The sequence below is a fragment of the Aricia agestis genome, chromosome 13, assembly GCF_905147365.1.
Source record: "Aricia agestis chromosome 13, ilAriAges1.1, whole genome shotgun sequence".
NCBI lineage: Eukaryota > Metazoa > Arthropoda > Insecta > Lepidoptera > Lycaenidae > Aricia > Aricia agestis.
The window spans coordinates 14,867,648-14,884,983 of NC_056418.1; the positions used below are offsets into that span (position 1 = coordinate 14,867,648).

General features: G+C 38.6%; 2 protein-coding genes across 2 annotated transcripts; one reads left to right on the top strand and one right to left on the bottom strand.

The window, feature by feature from the left end:
• LOC121733404 (dnaJ homolog subfamily C member 28) lies at nt 1–2,560 on the bottom strand. The gene is made up of 5 exons (XM_042123647.1): nt 2,545–2,560; nt 1,558–1,713; nt 1,252–1,470; nt 787–1,134; nt 1–532 (listed from the first exon to the last, which is right to left on the bottom strand). Exons 1-5 carry the CDS (start codon nt 2,548–2,550, stop codon nt 98–100), a joined length of 1,164 nt encoding a protein of 387 aa, XP_041979581.1. The 5' UTR covers nt 2,551–2,560; the 3' UTR covers nt 1–97.
• An 823-nt stretch (nt 2,561–3,383) lies between these two features.
• Nucleotides 3,384–17,336, top strand: LOC121733403 (ankyrin repeat domain-containing protein 13D). Its single transcript, XM_042123646.1, has 12 exons — nt 3,384–3,681; nt 6,816–6,957; nt 9,609–9,779; nt 10,428–10,571; nt 10,713–10,893; nt 11,292–11,493; nt 11,722–11,892; nt 12,244–12,361; nt 14,000–14,247; nt 14,721–14,830; nt 16,275–16,546; nt 17,002–17,336. Exons 1-11 carry the CDS (start codon nt 3,580–3,582, stop codon nt 16,540–16,542), a joined length of 1,857 nt encoding a protein of 618 aa, XP_041979580.1. The 5' UTR covers nt 3,384–3,579; the 3' UTR covers nt 16,543–16,546; nt 17,002–17,336.

Sequence of the window (17,336 nt, forward strand, 5' to 3'; positions counted from 1 at the left end):
TTTAAAAAATATTTTTTTATTTCTGTAGTCAAATATCACAGTAATTTCCTTCTAACTAAACTTTAAAAACAACAAAACATAAAAATATAATGACAAACTAATTAACATCTTTCTTCTTATCTTTGAAAGAGAATAGTTCTCCTATAGCTTTCAATATCACTCCTATTATATCATCACCCTCTGTTACTATTTGCTGGTCAGGTTTTGATGTTTCTTTAATAGTTTTAGCCACAGAATGTAAACCATTTATGAGTATATCATTAGAAATCTTATCAAAATCTACATGTAACCTCTGCTTATTGAGTAGGGGAACAATAAGGTTATAAGTGTTTATTTTTATGTTTATCGAGTTGGCTAGGTCTTTGTTACTATCGTATATCTTCTGCCACTTAGCACTGTCACTGTCGCTGAGTGGATATCTACCCAAAAACATGCGGTCCTTTTTAATCTCTTCCTTGAGGAGCTCTATATCTTGTTCTATTTCTTTGTTCATTGTTATCCATTCTGGTGTGAATCCATTGTTGATTAGCACCTAGGAATAAAAGGAATTCTTATGAGCAAAAGATGTTATGAAAATTAAAATAAAGAATTAATTCATCAAGCCCCATACGCTCACCGGTGAACGAGACACAAAAGAATATCTATGTGTCTCGTTTTCCCACGATTAATGGGTTAATTTTGTGTAGTATATTGAACACATTATTTGTTTCTTATCTGCAATTATTATAAGAGGAATTTATTTTGGATAAATAATCAAAAATCCACAAAAAACAAATGATAACACACCTCATTTAACTTATGTGTTGTAAAATCCACATACGGGTTTCTATTTTGGTCTTTCAGAGGTTTTCCCTTGCCACTAAGGTTTTCAAACTCTCCTTTAGACATAGATTCCTGTATCAAATCCTCAACTAATCTATCAAACCCATATTTTGTTTTGATATCATGTTTCTTTGTACCACCTTTCTTCATAAGTGTTTTGTCTGAGGCAACTGCCTTAGATATTCTGTGCTCCATAACATTAGTAGCGGCTTTTTGGGCTCTTGCCTGCACCCACTGTTTCTGACGTTGCGAAGGGGTTCCATGTCCGACACCCTCAAAACTTAAATACTGACGATGTTGTGGTGCCGTATGCTACAATAATATTAGAAGGTATATTTTAATTTGGCAAAAAAAGATAAAAATAAAGGTGATTATCACAATTACCAGTGTTAGAGGCAGTCTTTAGATACCTGTCATATTTATTTTTACCTTTATGTTGTAAACAATCGTCTCCACCTCCTCACTGTTAGATGATCCAGTGTTGTACTTCGATATCGCACGAAACGCATTTTCTACGGCGACAAACTTCTCTATATCTGCCTCAGACGAACAAGAATCTGGATGGTACTTTTTGGCAAGATCTAAGAATGCTTGGCGAGCCACTTCTTGTTTTGAATATACTGGTATGTTTAGCGTTTTATAACTATCCTGAAACAATAACCATATAATATTTAATTTGTAATAGTAAACCAAAACAAAATATAGTAGCCAGGACTCAGGAGCGAGGAACCATACCTCCAGCTTTTCTTGCAATTTCTTTGTGGCTATCGATCGCTTTAAAAACAAATTTATGGAGACTAACTTATAACTTTGCATTTGTGCTTTCATTTTTAATAACGTACTCCTATAATAATTGCGTATCATTATAATAATAAACCATTGGCTTTGCAACAGGGTCGCCAGATGCAATTTTACGATTTCCCCCAAACTGATTTTTATATTTCCCCAAAATGATACGTTTTCAAAAAAAAATCCCCAATCGCTTTGTTACAGAAAAAAAACTGAATATAAAATTGAAACTACTTTTATTCGATTTAGTAGTTTCAATCACTCGACAGTTAAACAGATACACAACACATTGTCGCTCGCTCGACCAAAGAGACATTTTTTTAAGGGGGTGACAGACGTGCGTGTGAGTACCGCAGACTATGGCTCGACGATCTTAGGAGTTAGGCTGGTATAAATAGTCAGTACTTAAGATGCGACCCGGTCTCAAGACTCGGTTCGGCTCTGTGATTGGTCCAAATTTTGACAGCCAACCAATCACAGAGCCTGAACCGTGTCTAGAGACCGAGATGCATCTTGAGTACTGACTATTTATACCAGCCTTAATCGCCTGTGTGTCAGCAAAGAGCCGCGAGCCGCGAGTCTGGGGGCATGGTAATCCAGTGTGGGCGATTCTCGTGTGTTACCGACGCGAGCCGAGTAAGTTCGCGAACTTAAAACCCGCGTAATTTAAGTTCGTACGTCTGTCAGACCTTTCATGCACTCCACCAAACAAACCAAAACAAACAAACAACAAATTTGCCAGGATGTTAATCGAATGAAAAGGACGTTGGTTTCATTTGTTTGTTATGTTTTTAACCCCAAAAAATCTCCATAGTGCATTTATTTTCCCCAAACATTTCCCCAAAGATACTGTTTCCCCAAATTTTCGCCTAGAGTCAAAATTTTCCCCAGAATTGCGAAAAAAACCCCCAATCTGGCAACCCTGCTTTGCAAATCCATTGACTTCTGTTTCCTTCATTGCGGCGCAAATCAAAAGATTTGTAATATTTTGACAACGGATATGACAGCGGACAGCTGTTTTTCCAATTGTTTTTCAATGGTTTTTCTTGACGTCTTTTTTTTTGTACTTTTGGTATACTTTTGGCACTGACAGGGTGTATTTTGCCGTGATTTAGCCACAACATAGTCATACGTTGATGAAAATAAATAAAACGATGAATACGATGAAAATAAATAAAAATAAATAAAACGATGATGAAAAATATTGTAAGAACTAAGGTTCTTACAATAGTTTTCATCATCGTTTTATTAATTATAAATAATATTAGAAATAAAATGATGATGAAATTATAGTCTATTATATTATAGTCAAGTCTAAACTAAGTCTAGACAAAAAGTAAAAGTCAAAACAGTCAAGGAGTCAAGTCGGTTAATTCAGTAAAGTGGTAGACGCTTTACTGAAACTTTCGACGGAGTTTTGGAGGGAATACAAATCACAATATAATAATATAGCGCGTTTCTGGAAGTTGCAGCATTTGCTTACACTTGTGCACGCATATCTAATGGTTAATATTCTACCAATATTACACATTAAAACCCAGAACATCACTCTTTCTGCTTTCACAGTTCACGCTTCACTTTCCAGTATATAATAAAGTACTCTGTGGCTTCACTGGTAAGTGGTGACTGGTGAGTTTCACATTCCCATTTCCTTGCAAAAGTCAAAACTGACAAAATTTTTATGCATTACTATTTACTACCATTTGAAATTTAAAAATTCAAGCTGTCATTTTGACAATGTTTGCTACTGCCTGCTGTTGTCAAACGTCATTAGCCGAAAATAAAATCGCCGAAAAATATTTTTAATTTTTGGAGTCGTGAAACGTAAATTATTACAATGAATTTGTTTACAAATATGAGTCATTAAGCATACTTTAAATTTCATACCAAAAAAACCGAGAAAAATTGTCTGAAACAAGTAATCGTAGTGTGTTTCGTGAACTTTCGTGTGTATCAATATAAAAAGCAATGCCTCAAACGGCAGAAGAAGTTGCAAGCCGCTATCCTTTACATTGGCTTGTTTGGAACGATAAGCACGAAGAACTTAAAGCGGCTCTTCAGTCAAACAAGGTATGCTGAAATGTAATATTTCATTATATTGTAGCTTTGCTTCTAAACACTCATAGTACTAAGCATAATTTTGTTTGCTAGCCATTGATTTCTATATTATAAAAATTAAACATCTAAAAAAACAAAGGACTATGTTACTGCGCCGTAAATATCAAAACTTTGCCACCTCTTTGATAAGTTATCAAGGAGCCTATTTGGTGATAATAACTCATAAGCAAGTTATTTTTTGCTCATCAACTGATAATTTTTTTCTGTCTATTACCTACAGATTCTGAAAATATAAATCATACCTATCAGTTATCACACACATGACACAACTCATTGTTTTAAAATGATGTAATATTTCTGTTCATAAATTTCCATAAATTAGGAATAACACATTTTTGTATTCTTATTTATTGTTAGAATTCAGGTATTTCACTCTGTTGTTATAGTAAAAAGGAAGTAACGCTTTTCAGTATCTTACAAAATATTTAGAAAACTGTTCATGCCTGTAATATTTTTCTACTTTATATAATTATTTTTTGTAAAATTAATTTTATAAGATGTCTGTTGAGTATGAAAGCTGACATGTTACTAAAAGGTCAATAATGGGCATAATCTGATCATGATTACTGAATATAATTTAAAAAGCATTATTATAAGAATGTTCAGCAAATAAAGTGGGTGTGACATGTAATCTTATTATTCCTGATGAAGCCATACCAAAGTTCTGAAGCTGATTAGCACATTATACTCATTTCCTAATATTGTGTACAAGGAATCTCGTTAAACTGTGATACGCTAACTTTTATTGACTCTTCTTTATTACTCATTATTATATTTTTTGATTATTTGACATGTTTTTCTTATCTTAGAAGTATAGGCATTGCAGAGCAGTGGAATTGCTTGAAAAACTTATAGAAACTGCACATTTTGCATATTGCTTTGACAATTCTGTATTCAAACCAAACAAGTTTTAGGATCAATTTCATACAAAGAATAAGTTCTAGAATCTACTCAAAACAAAGATCGAGAAAGAATAATCTATTTGTTTATTTGACCAATTAAAACATAATTTTTTATTGCCAAACACTCAATAATCCTCTGATTGCCGATTCTTGGAGTTATTTTATTTATTATATGCACGAGCAAAGTGCCGAAATATGCACGAAAAATATCCAAAATATTATGCACAATCAAAGTCTAAGTGACTTTGTTTGTGCATATTTTGGCTATTTTAAAATTAATAATTTTTTTGAAGAGTTTTCTGGTGGTACCGTTAATAAAAGCACCAATTTATATAATTTCATCAAATCCAGGATTTTTCATTTCTTATACAGCACCGATAATAATTTTCTACCAACATTTTCCAATTGCAATGCTAATGCCCATGAAAGTTTATTAACACGTTAGGTGCGAAACAGGGCTTGAAACACCCTGTCCGTGTCTCGTCGATATAGCGGTAGGAAAAAACTTAAACTTCTCTGTCGTGCGGGAGGCATAACTTCCATCTGGTTCAGTGTAGGAAAGTGATAACTATATATCTGAGATGTGCTATTGATTCCTAGTTCAATGGTATACCGACCTTAATACCGGGTTTCTTAGACCTCGTGCCGCACTGAACAAATAAAAATTCTAACACAGAGCGGAACGAGGTTGCGAACACCTCGTACCCCCGCGCACCTCGTACCGCACCCTAAGCTAGCTTCACGCGGTTAGTGTTGTGCAACGCATTCGAGACTGAGCACGCGATGAAGTACGACTGCTGCCGATTATGTCGAAACGTTGCCGAAAAAATTTAATCAAGGAGGAAAATGAAGAAAAACCGGGTGGTGAAACTGGTAAATCTGAGTCAAAATCAGGATATAGGAAGATATTTCAAAAACAGGTCAGTCACATCAAAATTTAACTCTTGCCCAAGTCAACCCCACTCTTCCCTACTCTAACCAACTTAACACAACTCTTCTCTACTCTAACCAACTTTACCCAACTCTACCCGAGTCTATCTAACTCTTACCCTAATTTACTCAGCTCGACCTTACTTTTCAGAACCCACTACAAACAAGGCACATCATCTAGAAAAGGCATCAAAGAAGAGGAGATGTGTAGGATGTTACGAAAAACTCCGCACCTTCTTAACAAGTCGTGAGGCCGACAAAAAAGTAAAGAAAATTCTCGCAGAATGCACTGGTTGCAAAAAATATTATTGTTTGGCCTGTTTTAATGAAAAACATCCATAAGTTTGATAAATAAATACAATTAAATAAAATCGATATTTCTTTTTCCATCACTAAATTATATGAAAAACTGCTATTGTTCAGTGTGGTATGGGGTACATCAGACCCCACATTTTATTTTACCCATAGAATCTAAACTAACTAATCTAACCACGGGCGGCGGTAGATTTAGGTTGATGAACTCATTGTTAATAATAATCACGACAAAAGCCGCACACTTTGTCTTATTTGGCGCCAAAAAAAGGATTTTAGTCTCCTACGGGCGGTGGGGTTTAATATGCCTCGTGCCGCCACAATCTCTGGTATAGGGCAAGGTTTAAAACGACCCGTAACGCAGTAATGGAAAGTACAGATATATCAGTGCCGCTGGGAACGTGTTAAATCATTAACTACTTTATTCAAATTTTTTACTAATGTTGCCAACTACAATGAAAAATTTTGTTTCTAGAAAGATATTATACCTATTGGGTGTATTGCATTCTTTAAATGGGGATGGAGCCACACATTTAAAGTGTTTTGATCCATCATACCTCTGTTTTGTGGCCTCGGTGTGTGTCATGATAGCTAGTTTGGTCTTTGGAGACTACGAGGGCATAAAACTGCCGAAATATGCACTACCAACGAAAAATTGCCAAAATATGCACTATCGCCTAAAAAGTGCCATTATATGCATTTGCATATGCAATTATGCTAATGCATCCAATGTCTAATAATTAATATTATACTTTATGTCATATGATCGCACGCTTAGTTCCATCTGACAGGTGTGTTATAGCAATCACACAGCACAATATATCCACTATAAATTAAATTTTAACCTATCATTTTAATCTTTAAAATGAGATTCTATAAAACAATTACCTATTTCAACAATATGTTTTGTGTAAAGCCATATAATATTATCCTTTATTCCAGTACACACCACAAGATATAGAACTCAAAGATCCTCGAGGGAGGACCCCACTGTTGCTTGCAGTCACCTTGGGGAACTTGGAAGCCGCCCGTGTTCTTATAGAAGCAGATGCAGATGTCAACTGTGAAAAGGATGGCTGGACAGGTATTTTAATCATAATTTGTAGCTACCGACGCTCTACCGACTGAGCAAGTTAATTTTTTTTTATAAAATAAGAGGGCAAATGAGCAAACGGATCACCTGATGGAAAGCAACTACCATTGCCCATGGACACTCACAACATTAGAAAAGGTGCAGGTGCGTTGCCGGCCTTTTAAGAGGGAATACACTTTCTTCTCAAAGGTTTTCCTCTAGAAGTTTAATTTATTTTAGTTGGTGAAACATATTTTGCTAAATATCTTGATGTTACTGGTGACTTGTGCAAACCAACAACTAATTTAGCTTAGTTAGTCCTTCTCGTTTACTCTAAATTCGTGCCTTGGTTTAGCAAAATTGTCCTAGTACTTATGAATACATTTTATAACAAACATATCCCTTTATAGAATTTAAAAGCTTAGACATTTATATTGTAGAAATAAGTGGATATAAATAAATTATAATATTTGCCACACAAGAAACATGATACATGCATGATCTACTCAAGTTTCTTTTACTGGACAAATGAATAGCTGTTGTCTTGTTAAGTTGATCGGACATTTATTAGCACGCATGCGCCGAACGTGCCGCATTTTAGAATTCGTTGAATAAAATTATGTGAAATCTCGCATATTTGTCCGCACCGTACGCGCCGCATTTCGTGTACTATGCGGTGCGACGTGTACAGTGTTGACAAATGTGCCATCAGCTTTACACTGCTATGAATAGCAATATTTTCTTGCGTGAATAACGCAAGTAGCAATGGATTATTACACAAATCTCTACCAGCTCCACAAAAATTCACATTCATATTATTTTATACTAGCTGTTGCCCGCGACTTCGTCCGCGTGGACTTCAGTTTATAGCGCGCGGTGTCAATAAAATTGGTGTCAAAAGCTTTTTAAAACCCTGGTACCCCTTAAATCAAAATACCCAAAACAGCCGTGTAGTGTGCACATAATATGATTTTTTTAAATTAAACTGTTTTATACCTTTTAAAGTTTATTTAGCGGTACACAACTTAGCTGCATAATGCATTACACAACTTTAGCTTTGCCCAATAGCCAATACCCATAGGCCATAAACTATTTAGTATTTATTATTGGTAGACTGTTGTTTCTGATTTCTATGTTGGTACGTGAGTTATTTAATAACATGTATAACAATCGAAAGAATCGAAATATTAACTCAACATGGTACCACCTCTTATAGAAATACATATGAGCAAGCGATAGCGCGATCTAGGCGACTCTTGGCGCCATCTGGTCCAGTTTTTGGAACTAACTTAATTTGAACAAATTTACGCATAAACACCCCCTTACAACCCCTTTTTCCAGTAAGAAGTAGCCTATGTGCTTTCTCAGGCTTTAGACTATCTGTGTACAAAATTTCATTACAATCGTTTCAGTAGTTTTGGCGCTGTTGTTTTTGAATTTGATATCTAATCTAAGTTGGTAGGTGAGTTCTTAGTTAATAACGTGTATAACAATCGAAAGAATCGAAAAACCTAGCTTAACATGGTACCACCTCTTATAGAAATACGCATGAGCAAGCAATAGCGCGATCTAGGGGACTCTTGGTGCCATCTATTTTGAGTTTTTGGAACTAACTTAATTTGACCAAATTTACGCATTTTCACCCCCTTACCCTTTTCCAGTTAAAAAGTAGCCTATGTCCTTTCTCAGGCTTTAGACTATCTGTGTACAAAATTTCATTACAATCGGTTTAGTAGTTTTGGCGTGAAAGCGAGACAGACAGACAGACAGAGATACTTTCGCATTTATAATAATAATATTAGTATAGAACGTGTATAACAATCGAAAGAATCGAAAAATGTAGCTTAACATGGTACCACCTTTTATAGAAATACGCATGAGCAAGCAATAGCGCGATCTAGGGGACTCTTGGCGCCATCTATTTTCGGTTTAGTAGTTTTGGCGTGAAAGCGAGACAGACAGACAGACAGAGATACTTTCGCATTTATAATAATAATATTAGTATAGAACGTGTATAACAATCGAAAGAATCGAAAAATGTAGCTTAACATGGTACCACCTTTTATAGAAATACGCATGAGCAAGCAATAGCGCGATCTAGGGGACTCTTGGCGCCATCTATTTTGAGTTTTTGGAACTAACTTAATTTGACCAAATTTACGCATTTTCACCCCCTTACAACCCCCTTTTCCAGTTAAAAAGTAGTCTATGTCCTTTCTCAGGCTTTAGACTATCTGTGTACAAAATTTCATTACAATCGGTTCAGTAGTTTGGCGTGAAAGCGAGACAGACAGACAGACAGACAGACAGACAGACAGAGATACTTTCGCATTTATAATATTAGTATAGATTTTATACACATAATATTGGGAAAAGCCACTGACTATTAGGGTGAAGCCAGCGACCACATAACCCAATAGACGCCTAATGTTTTGATTTCTCTTAACAAATTATTGTGTCAATGTGCTGAGGTAAGCGACGCGGGGGGAGAGGTAAGAAATGCATTACGATTGGCCAATTCAAATTCACGGCATGTCATAAATCAAAAATTACGCTCGTTTGGCTTCACCCTTAACATATAGGCATTGCCTAGTTTGGGAGTCAGAGTCTTCATAAAAAATGTTTGATGTTGATAAAAAATATTATTATTATTATATTTCCAGTGGTCCAAGAGGCAACAGCTACGGGGAACCTTGAGCTACTATCCCTGGTGTTGTCTAGGCGCGACAGGCAACGTCACGCGGTGCGCTGCAGCGGAATACCGGAGCTGCTGAACCGGCTGAGCCTCGCACCGGACTTCTATGTGGAGATGAAGTGGGAGTTTACTAGCTGGGGTAATTATTTAGCCTATTTTATGCCCCGTTTCTAAGATTTTTTTGATAGCTGTTTATCTATTTCTGTATTTATTGTATATTGTATTCACTTGCATTGCCGATTGGTTTACTTTTTGACGTTCACCAATCAAAAGTGAGAGTGAAGTGAATAGTGATTTTTCCTATGAAAATGACAAGGAAATGAGCAGACAAATCGCCCGTTGGTATGCGATTAATATTGCCCATGGACACCAGTAACACAAGAGAAATTATGCTTGTAATAGTGCTGTGTACTTGTGTTGCTATTTAAAAATTTATGTTCGAAAACGCTTAAAATTTAGTATGTCGAGGTTTTCAACTTGCATGGTGGTGAGAGGCCTTGCACGAATTTGCTAACATTATTGCTTGTGTGTTGGTGGTGTTTGCAGGTTCTTGCATGCGAGTGTACGCATAGGCAGTGTGGGAGAGCAGGGAGGTGCTGTATGCATGCCTTAGATGCGTACACTCTCTCATTTACTTACAGGTTGGGGTTTGTTTCGCGGAATATTGCTAAAAATAATAACATACTAAATTTTAAGCTCTGGATTTCCGCCCGAGTAACGCCTGAAAAACACTGTATGCCGCAGTGTCGTAACTCGTACTTAGCAACCTATGTGTGTTATGTCACAGTGCCGCTGGTGTCCCGCATGTGTCCGTTCGACACGTACCGCGTGTACAAGCGCGGCGCCAACGTGCGCGTCGACACCACGCTCGTCGGCTTCGAGAACAACCGCTGGCAGCGCGGCGACCGGACCTACATATTCCGGGGTCACGGTATGTATACTGTATATGACAGTGCCGCTGGTGTCCCGCATGTGCCCGTTCGACACGTACCACGTAAAATTTGTATGGAGGTACTTTGAGTCCAACGAAGTTCTGCGTGTTTTATATAAAGCCGATGTAATGTAATTCCAGGTCGCAGCGCATCCCTAGTGGAGCTAGACCACGAAGCTCGTACGGCATGGTCGGAGCGTCTCGGTGCGGACGACGCCGCCGCCGCGCCGCCTGCGCCGCCGCCGCCGCGAGCGCTCAGACAGCGACTGGCAGCGCCGCTGGCCATCAACTACCTGGATACGGATAAGATTAGCTTTGAGAGGTAGTATTTTATATTGTTGATAGCTGTTTATTTATCTATGTAAACACGTGCGTATACGCACGTATGTATTCGCACGCACGTACGTACACGTTCTCATGGACGTATACGCTCGCATGGACGTACGCCGCGTCACACTTTAATGGTTTATACATGTTTACTTTTCATAGAAAACACATATTTATTGTTTATGAGATTACGCCGAAAACGGAAAGTTATTATTTCGGCAGTTTTCTTCAATCGTAACGCCATAATTTTAAGGAACGATTCTGTGACTGTGTGTTACTTTCCATGTAGTGTTAATTTTGCATGAGTTATATGTATATTAACATACACACATGCATCCACGCTTGAACGTACGCAGCATATTATATTTTACAACCATTGCAATAATTTTATAGGAACAAGAGCGGTATCTGGGGCTGGCGCGCGGACAAGAGTGAGGAGGTGTGCGGCTGGGAGTGCAAGGTGTGGGGCGCCAGCAACGTCGAGCTGGTGTCGCGTACACGCAGCGAGCACGTGCCCGCCGGCCGCGTGCGCCGCCGCGCGCCGCTCGCCGGCCTGCTGGCCCTCGCCGACGACACCGAGACCGTGGAGCCCGAGGTAAACTGAACCCCGTGGCACGGTGATACAGTCGGTTATTGTGTGGAGCTGCAGGTGTCGCGTACACGCAGCGAGCACGTGCCCGCCGCTCGACGGCCTGCTAGCCCTGCAGGACTAGCAGGCCGTCGAAACTAGAGTTGGTTATCACAGGAGCACTATGAGAGCAGTCCCCCCCATCCCCCTAAATGTGCAAACAAAACTTGACCTTACCCCCTTATAATAATACAGCAGGAGGAGCCTGCCCGCAGTCGGTCGTGCGAGGACCTGCGGCCGGTGACGTGGCAGGAGTACTTCTCGGACGAGCCGCTGGAGCGCGACGTGGGGCGGCCGCGCGTCGTCAGCACCAAGGTGCAGCGGTTCCGCGCGACGCTGTGGCTCTGCGAGGACTATCCGTTGCAGGTGAAGATGACATATAAACCAAACTATACTAATACTCTATATCAACTATCTTTTAAATCGGTCGGCTTAAGCTTGAGGAGATAACGTTATACAAACAGAAAGATACACTTTCGGATTTGTAATATTGGTCTATAAATAATGTATTGTACGTCTTTAGTTATTTATTATTTATTGCTTTGCAAGAAAAACCCAATGTAATTCATTCCAATCGGTTTACCTGTTTGAACGTCACGTCGTAATCTATATATTTTTCAATTCATATGTATAACATAATTAGCTGAAGGGGTTCTAAAAGTATAAAAAATATGGATAAAAATGAACATGTATAATTCTATACGCTATAATTTCCAGCTGCAAGAGCAGATAATGCCGATCCTGGATCTCATGGCGGCGATGTCGTCCCCGCACTTCGCCAAGCTTAAGGACTTCGTGCAGATGCAGCTGCCAGCCGGCTTCCCCGTCAAAATTGGTATACACACTTTTACAGGATATTCTCCTTATCCCATACATACTTTCATAGGATATAATCTCCTTGAAAAGTAGATTTTGGTTTAGGATATTTGCAATAATTGATTATAAACATAGCAATTATTGATGGTTTCTTTATACGAGGGTTGCTATTTATGTATCCGGAACTGGCCACTTACAAGAACAATATTTAAAAAGTATTACAACATTTGAAAATAGAACTCTTTGGTTGAAGAATACATTTTGTTTCATGTGACTGTCAATTATTTTTCCATTGTGGCGTCATTTTGAAAATTGCGTGTCTTCATTTGCCATGGATTTAACGCGTGAACATTTTCGTGCAATGATTTACTACGATTTTCGGCGTGGGCTAAGTCAACAACAGTGCTTTATTCAACTCACCGCAACTTTTGGAGATGAAGCACCATCATAAACCACTGTTTATCACTGGTACAGTGAGTTTAATCGTGGGCGGTCTATGCTCACGGATGAAAATAAGGAAGGTCGCCCAAAAACAGCTGTTGTCCCACAAAATATAGATGCTGTGCGGGAACTAATAATGCGTGATCGTCATGTTACATATCGCGAGATAGAGGCGTCCTTAGGTATAAGTATGACGAGCATACATAAGATATTACACGAACATTTGGCTGTAAAAAAAATATGTTCGCGTTGGATTCCGCACAACTTGACAATCGATCAAAAACGGGCTCGTGTCGATTGGTGCAAAAAAATGATAAAAAAATACAACCGTGGTACGTCAAAAGCCGTTTATAATATCTACACAGGTGATGAATCTTGGATCTATGCATATGACCCCGAAACTAAACAACAGTCAACGGTGTGGGTGTTCCAAGATGAGCCGAAACCAACAAAAGTTACTCGTGCAAAAAGTACTTTGAAGCAAATGGTCGCCTGTTTTTTTTGGAATTAATGGACATGTGGCTACAGTGCCATTAGAGAATCGTAAAACGGTTAATTCTGAATGGTATACGACCATTTGTTTACCAGAAGTCTTTGAAGAAATAAGAAGGGACAACCTACAACGCAGAATCATATTACATCACGACAATGCTAGCTGTCACACCTCAGCTGAAACAACTCAGTTTTTGGAGGGTCAAAAGATCGAATTGACTGGTCATCCGCCGTACAGCCCTGATATGGCACCTAACGATTTCTTTTTATTTCCATACGCGAAGAACAAATTACGTGGTCAACGTTTTTCGAGCCGCGAAGAGGCTGTTGATGCGTTTAAAATGCACGTTTTGGAGATACCTCAATCAGAATGGAAAAAGTGCTATGAAAATTGGTTCCAGCGTATGCAAAAGTGTGTCGATCATCGCGGCGAATATTTTGAAAAGCAATAAAACCATATTAAATGATATATGTTTGTTTCTTTTTTTAATTCCGGATACATAAATAGCAGCCCTCGTATAAGCTGTAAGCTTGTTATCTGTCGGGTGCTGTGATTAACATTTAAAAGCCTGTTTGTATAATCTTCTTTGTAAAAACTTGCTTTTACTTACATTATACAACACTTTTAGTTATGGCTATTCGGTGGTATAAGCTTCAGGTGGGGATTTTATGAGTGTATTTTTTAACCTATTTACAAATGAAAGTTTGACTATATTTTTTACAGAAATCCCACTATTCCACGTGCTGAATGCGCGCATCACCTTCGGAAACATATTCGCGTCGGAGACCCCCGTACCGAACGTCCAATCCGTACGCGAGGGCGAGCGGCTGGCGTGCATCGTGGATGACATCGTGTTCAGCGCGCGCGGCTACCGTGACGCCGCCGCGCCCGACCACCTGTGCGACGACGACGGCCTGCTGCAGTTCGCCATACAGCAGTCCCTGCTCGAGGCCGGCACGCACGACGACCAGGTGAGACGGCGCTACACGTGAGAAGTAGATAGCAGATGTACGTATGCTAAGGCAGTTGCTGCTGAAGCGGCACGCACAACGAGTAAGTGAGATAGAGTAAGTGTAGGAGTGTGTGAACGAGATAGCAAGCTGTGGCTACACGCCACTACGTACGTACTAGCGACCCGTTCGTGTATGTACGCTCGAGCGTTCATGGGACGTAGTAGCAGGTTTATGATGATGTAAATTAAACAATGAACTTTTACAGTGAACAAAATTTGATGTGCTTATGTGTGTCAACAATATAATATTATGTATTCGTATAATTATGTAAAATTATCAACATTCATTATTCACAATTCATGTTATATGTATACTATCTTTCCAATAACTTTTTCGATCCGCTGTCCTTACGAGTATCATGTGACTTTATTAATGTGCCAAACAAAGACAAGTAGATTCTCTTCAACAAACTTTATTCTTAATTGGTTTAGGTGGACGTATGGGAGGCGCTGCGTGGCGCGCGGCCCGCGTCGCCCGCGTCCTCGCCCCCGCGCCCGCACTCGCGGGACCTGCTGGCGCACGAGCAGAGAGAACTACAGAGGTATGACGTCATACATGTCTTCTGAGAGCTTAGTGCGAGTTGCAGTTGTTACTGAATGTGATGACATTATAACTTACTAAAGTACCTTTTTTGAAACTATAGTTTGTGCGTTTTAAGATGATATGGGTGACAATTCTCATATTCCTTGCTACGGTTTTTTTTACAAGAAAACAAAAAAAAAAATCAAAATGTAATAAATTATATTCCATCTACAAAAACAAATGTTTCGTTTAATTGTAAATGAATAAAAATAAAAAGTTGCTAAATGCTAACTTATTATTATAAAATTATATTATTAACTGTGAAATAGGAGTATAAAATTATTGTTACGAAAATATTTGAAAAATGTCAGATGCATGAAACGGAACTCATGCCAATAGAGATTGACACTGTTGAATCGAAATCAAATCGATAAAAAGGGCGGCAATTTTATCGCCGGCGCCACTCTGAAACGTCAGTACGAAATCGATAATTTCGGTTACAATTCCTTCACGAAGTGATTCGATATTTTTAAATTATCGATTAATTTTTTTAGGTAACTTCCCTATTATTGCCAATTATTATGTGTCACCCATATCATCATAAAACGCACAAACTATAAAAAGGCGCCTAATGGCGCACAGTCAACGCTATACAAAATAATGCAACATTTTTATTGTTGTATAGAGTCTATAGACTATAGACTATACAGTATAGACTAAACGTAGTTTTAAGGTGATTAGTGATTACGATAAGGATGTAAATATAAATTGGCGAACTGAAAGCCGCCATTAACGTATAATTAAAACACTATACATTTTAAATTATTTACAGGCGCAGGCGTTTCTAGCTATTGTAAAAAAATATTGCTATGTTTTTTTGTAAATGCGCTTGATGCAATATTATATTCAAACTAAATTCTGAATGATTTTGCATGAATGTAGGTTTTTTTAACTCCTTTCGTAATGGGTTAAGTATTTATATATTTTTAAAATCAAAATGATGTAGGGCTTATCTAACTTAAAATGACGCGCCCCCTCCTCGTATTCACAGTATAAAATTTTTCATTTATATCGAATAGTGAAGTGGTGGGGCACGTCATTTCAAATTAGACAAGCTTTATGAAATTTCATATCCTACAATATCTAGTTATACTCTGTCAAGAAAATGAAGAAATTAAAAAGTGGCAACATTGTAGTGTCATCCATTTCAAATCAATCTAAGAAAAAAAGGATGACACTACGATGTTGCCACTTTTTAATTTCTTCACTTTCTTGACGGACTATAAAAGACGTTTTTTATGCTTATGTAATATGTTTTAATTATTTTTTTACTTGCTAGCCTGCTAGTAGCTAGTTCTAAATAATTTGTGTTTCGAGTAGCCTTCTGTAAAGCAAAAATAAATATTCCCTCAAATTACCCAGAGTAGTCTAGCGCTAGAAAATAACCAAGTAGTGTCCGCCAGAGCTATAGAAGAATCGCTAGCGGCGGCGGCGGGGCGGGAACCGGCGGACGGGGTGGACAAGTGGGCGGAGCAAGAGGCGGAGCCGGTGTGGGCGGAGCCTGTACCGGGGGAGTGGGCGGGGCAGGGGCCGGAGCCGTGGGCGGAGGAGGAGGCGCTGCGGGCGGCGCTCGAGGCCTCCGCCCTCGAGGAGAGTGAGAGGGAGAGGCGGCGCCGCGACGAGCAGACGCAGCTCGACGAGGCGCTTCGACTGTCGCTGCTGGATAAGTAGCATGGTGAGTGAGTGTGTGGAAAAGAGAGTGACCGTGCGTGGATAGAATAAGTAAACGGGCCCCTAGACCATAATTTTATGGTGCAATATCATTGAACAATTTATTTGACAATTAAATTGAAAGGCGGGCGCGTTCAATATCAACCCTAGATGGTCAATAATATTGAACAATACGTGATATTGCACAATAAAATTGACCTTCTAGAGGCCCGCTTGGTTTGTGTAGGTACTGGAAGAAAAGGAGGGAAAGGAGTGTCTTTGCATGTTTATGTGGATAGTCTGTGTGCTTGCGTACGTGTGTGCGTGCATGTGTTTGAGTGGCAGAGGTTGACATGATGGAATGGTACAACGATGAAAGAATAAGGCATAAAAATCGGCCTACAGAATTCTTGACGTCTGAATAAATAACTTTTCATGTCAATAATTCAATTAAAACTCACTATTTGTAACCTTTTGCAGATCTCAAAACAAGCTGGCAGGCACGGAGCCAGTGCGAAAGCGACACTATCGCCTAGTGATAAAAACTATTTTTGTGTAAACTTCAACGGTGCGTAGATTTAGTTATATTTATAAATTTATACATGTATACTGTGTGCACAATGTTATAGAGAGCTATGTAATACTTCTACCGGGTAGTATGGAGTGAGAGATACTTATTACAGAGTAATAAAGTATATTTTTATTATAAAAAATATGATTGTGTACTTACAACCAACATTGTTTCCATAGATTAACTTTTTGGCATTTATACATGTATAAACATAAACGGTCTTACCACAAAAAAACTAAACATC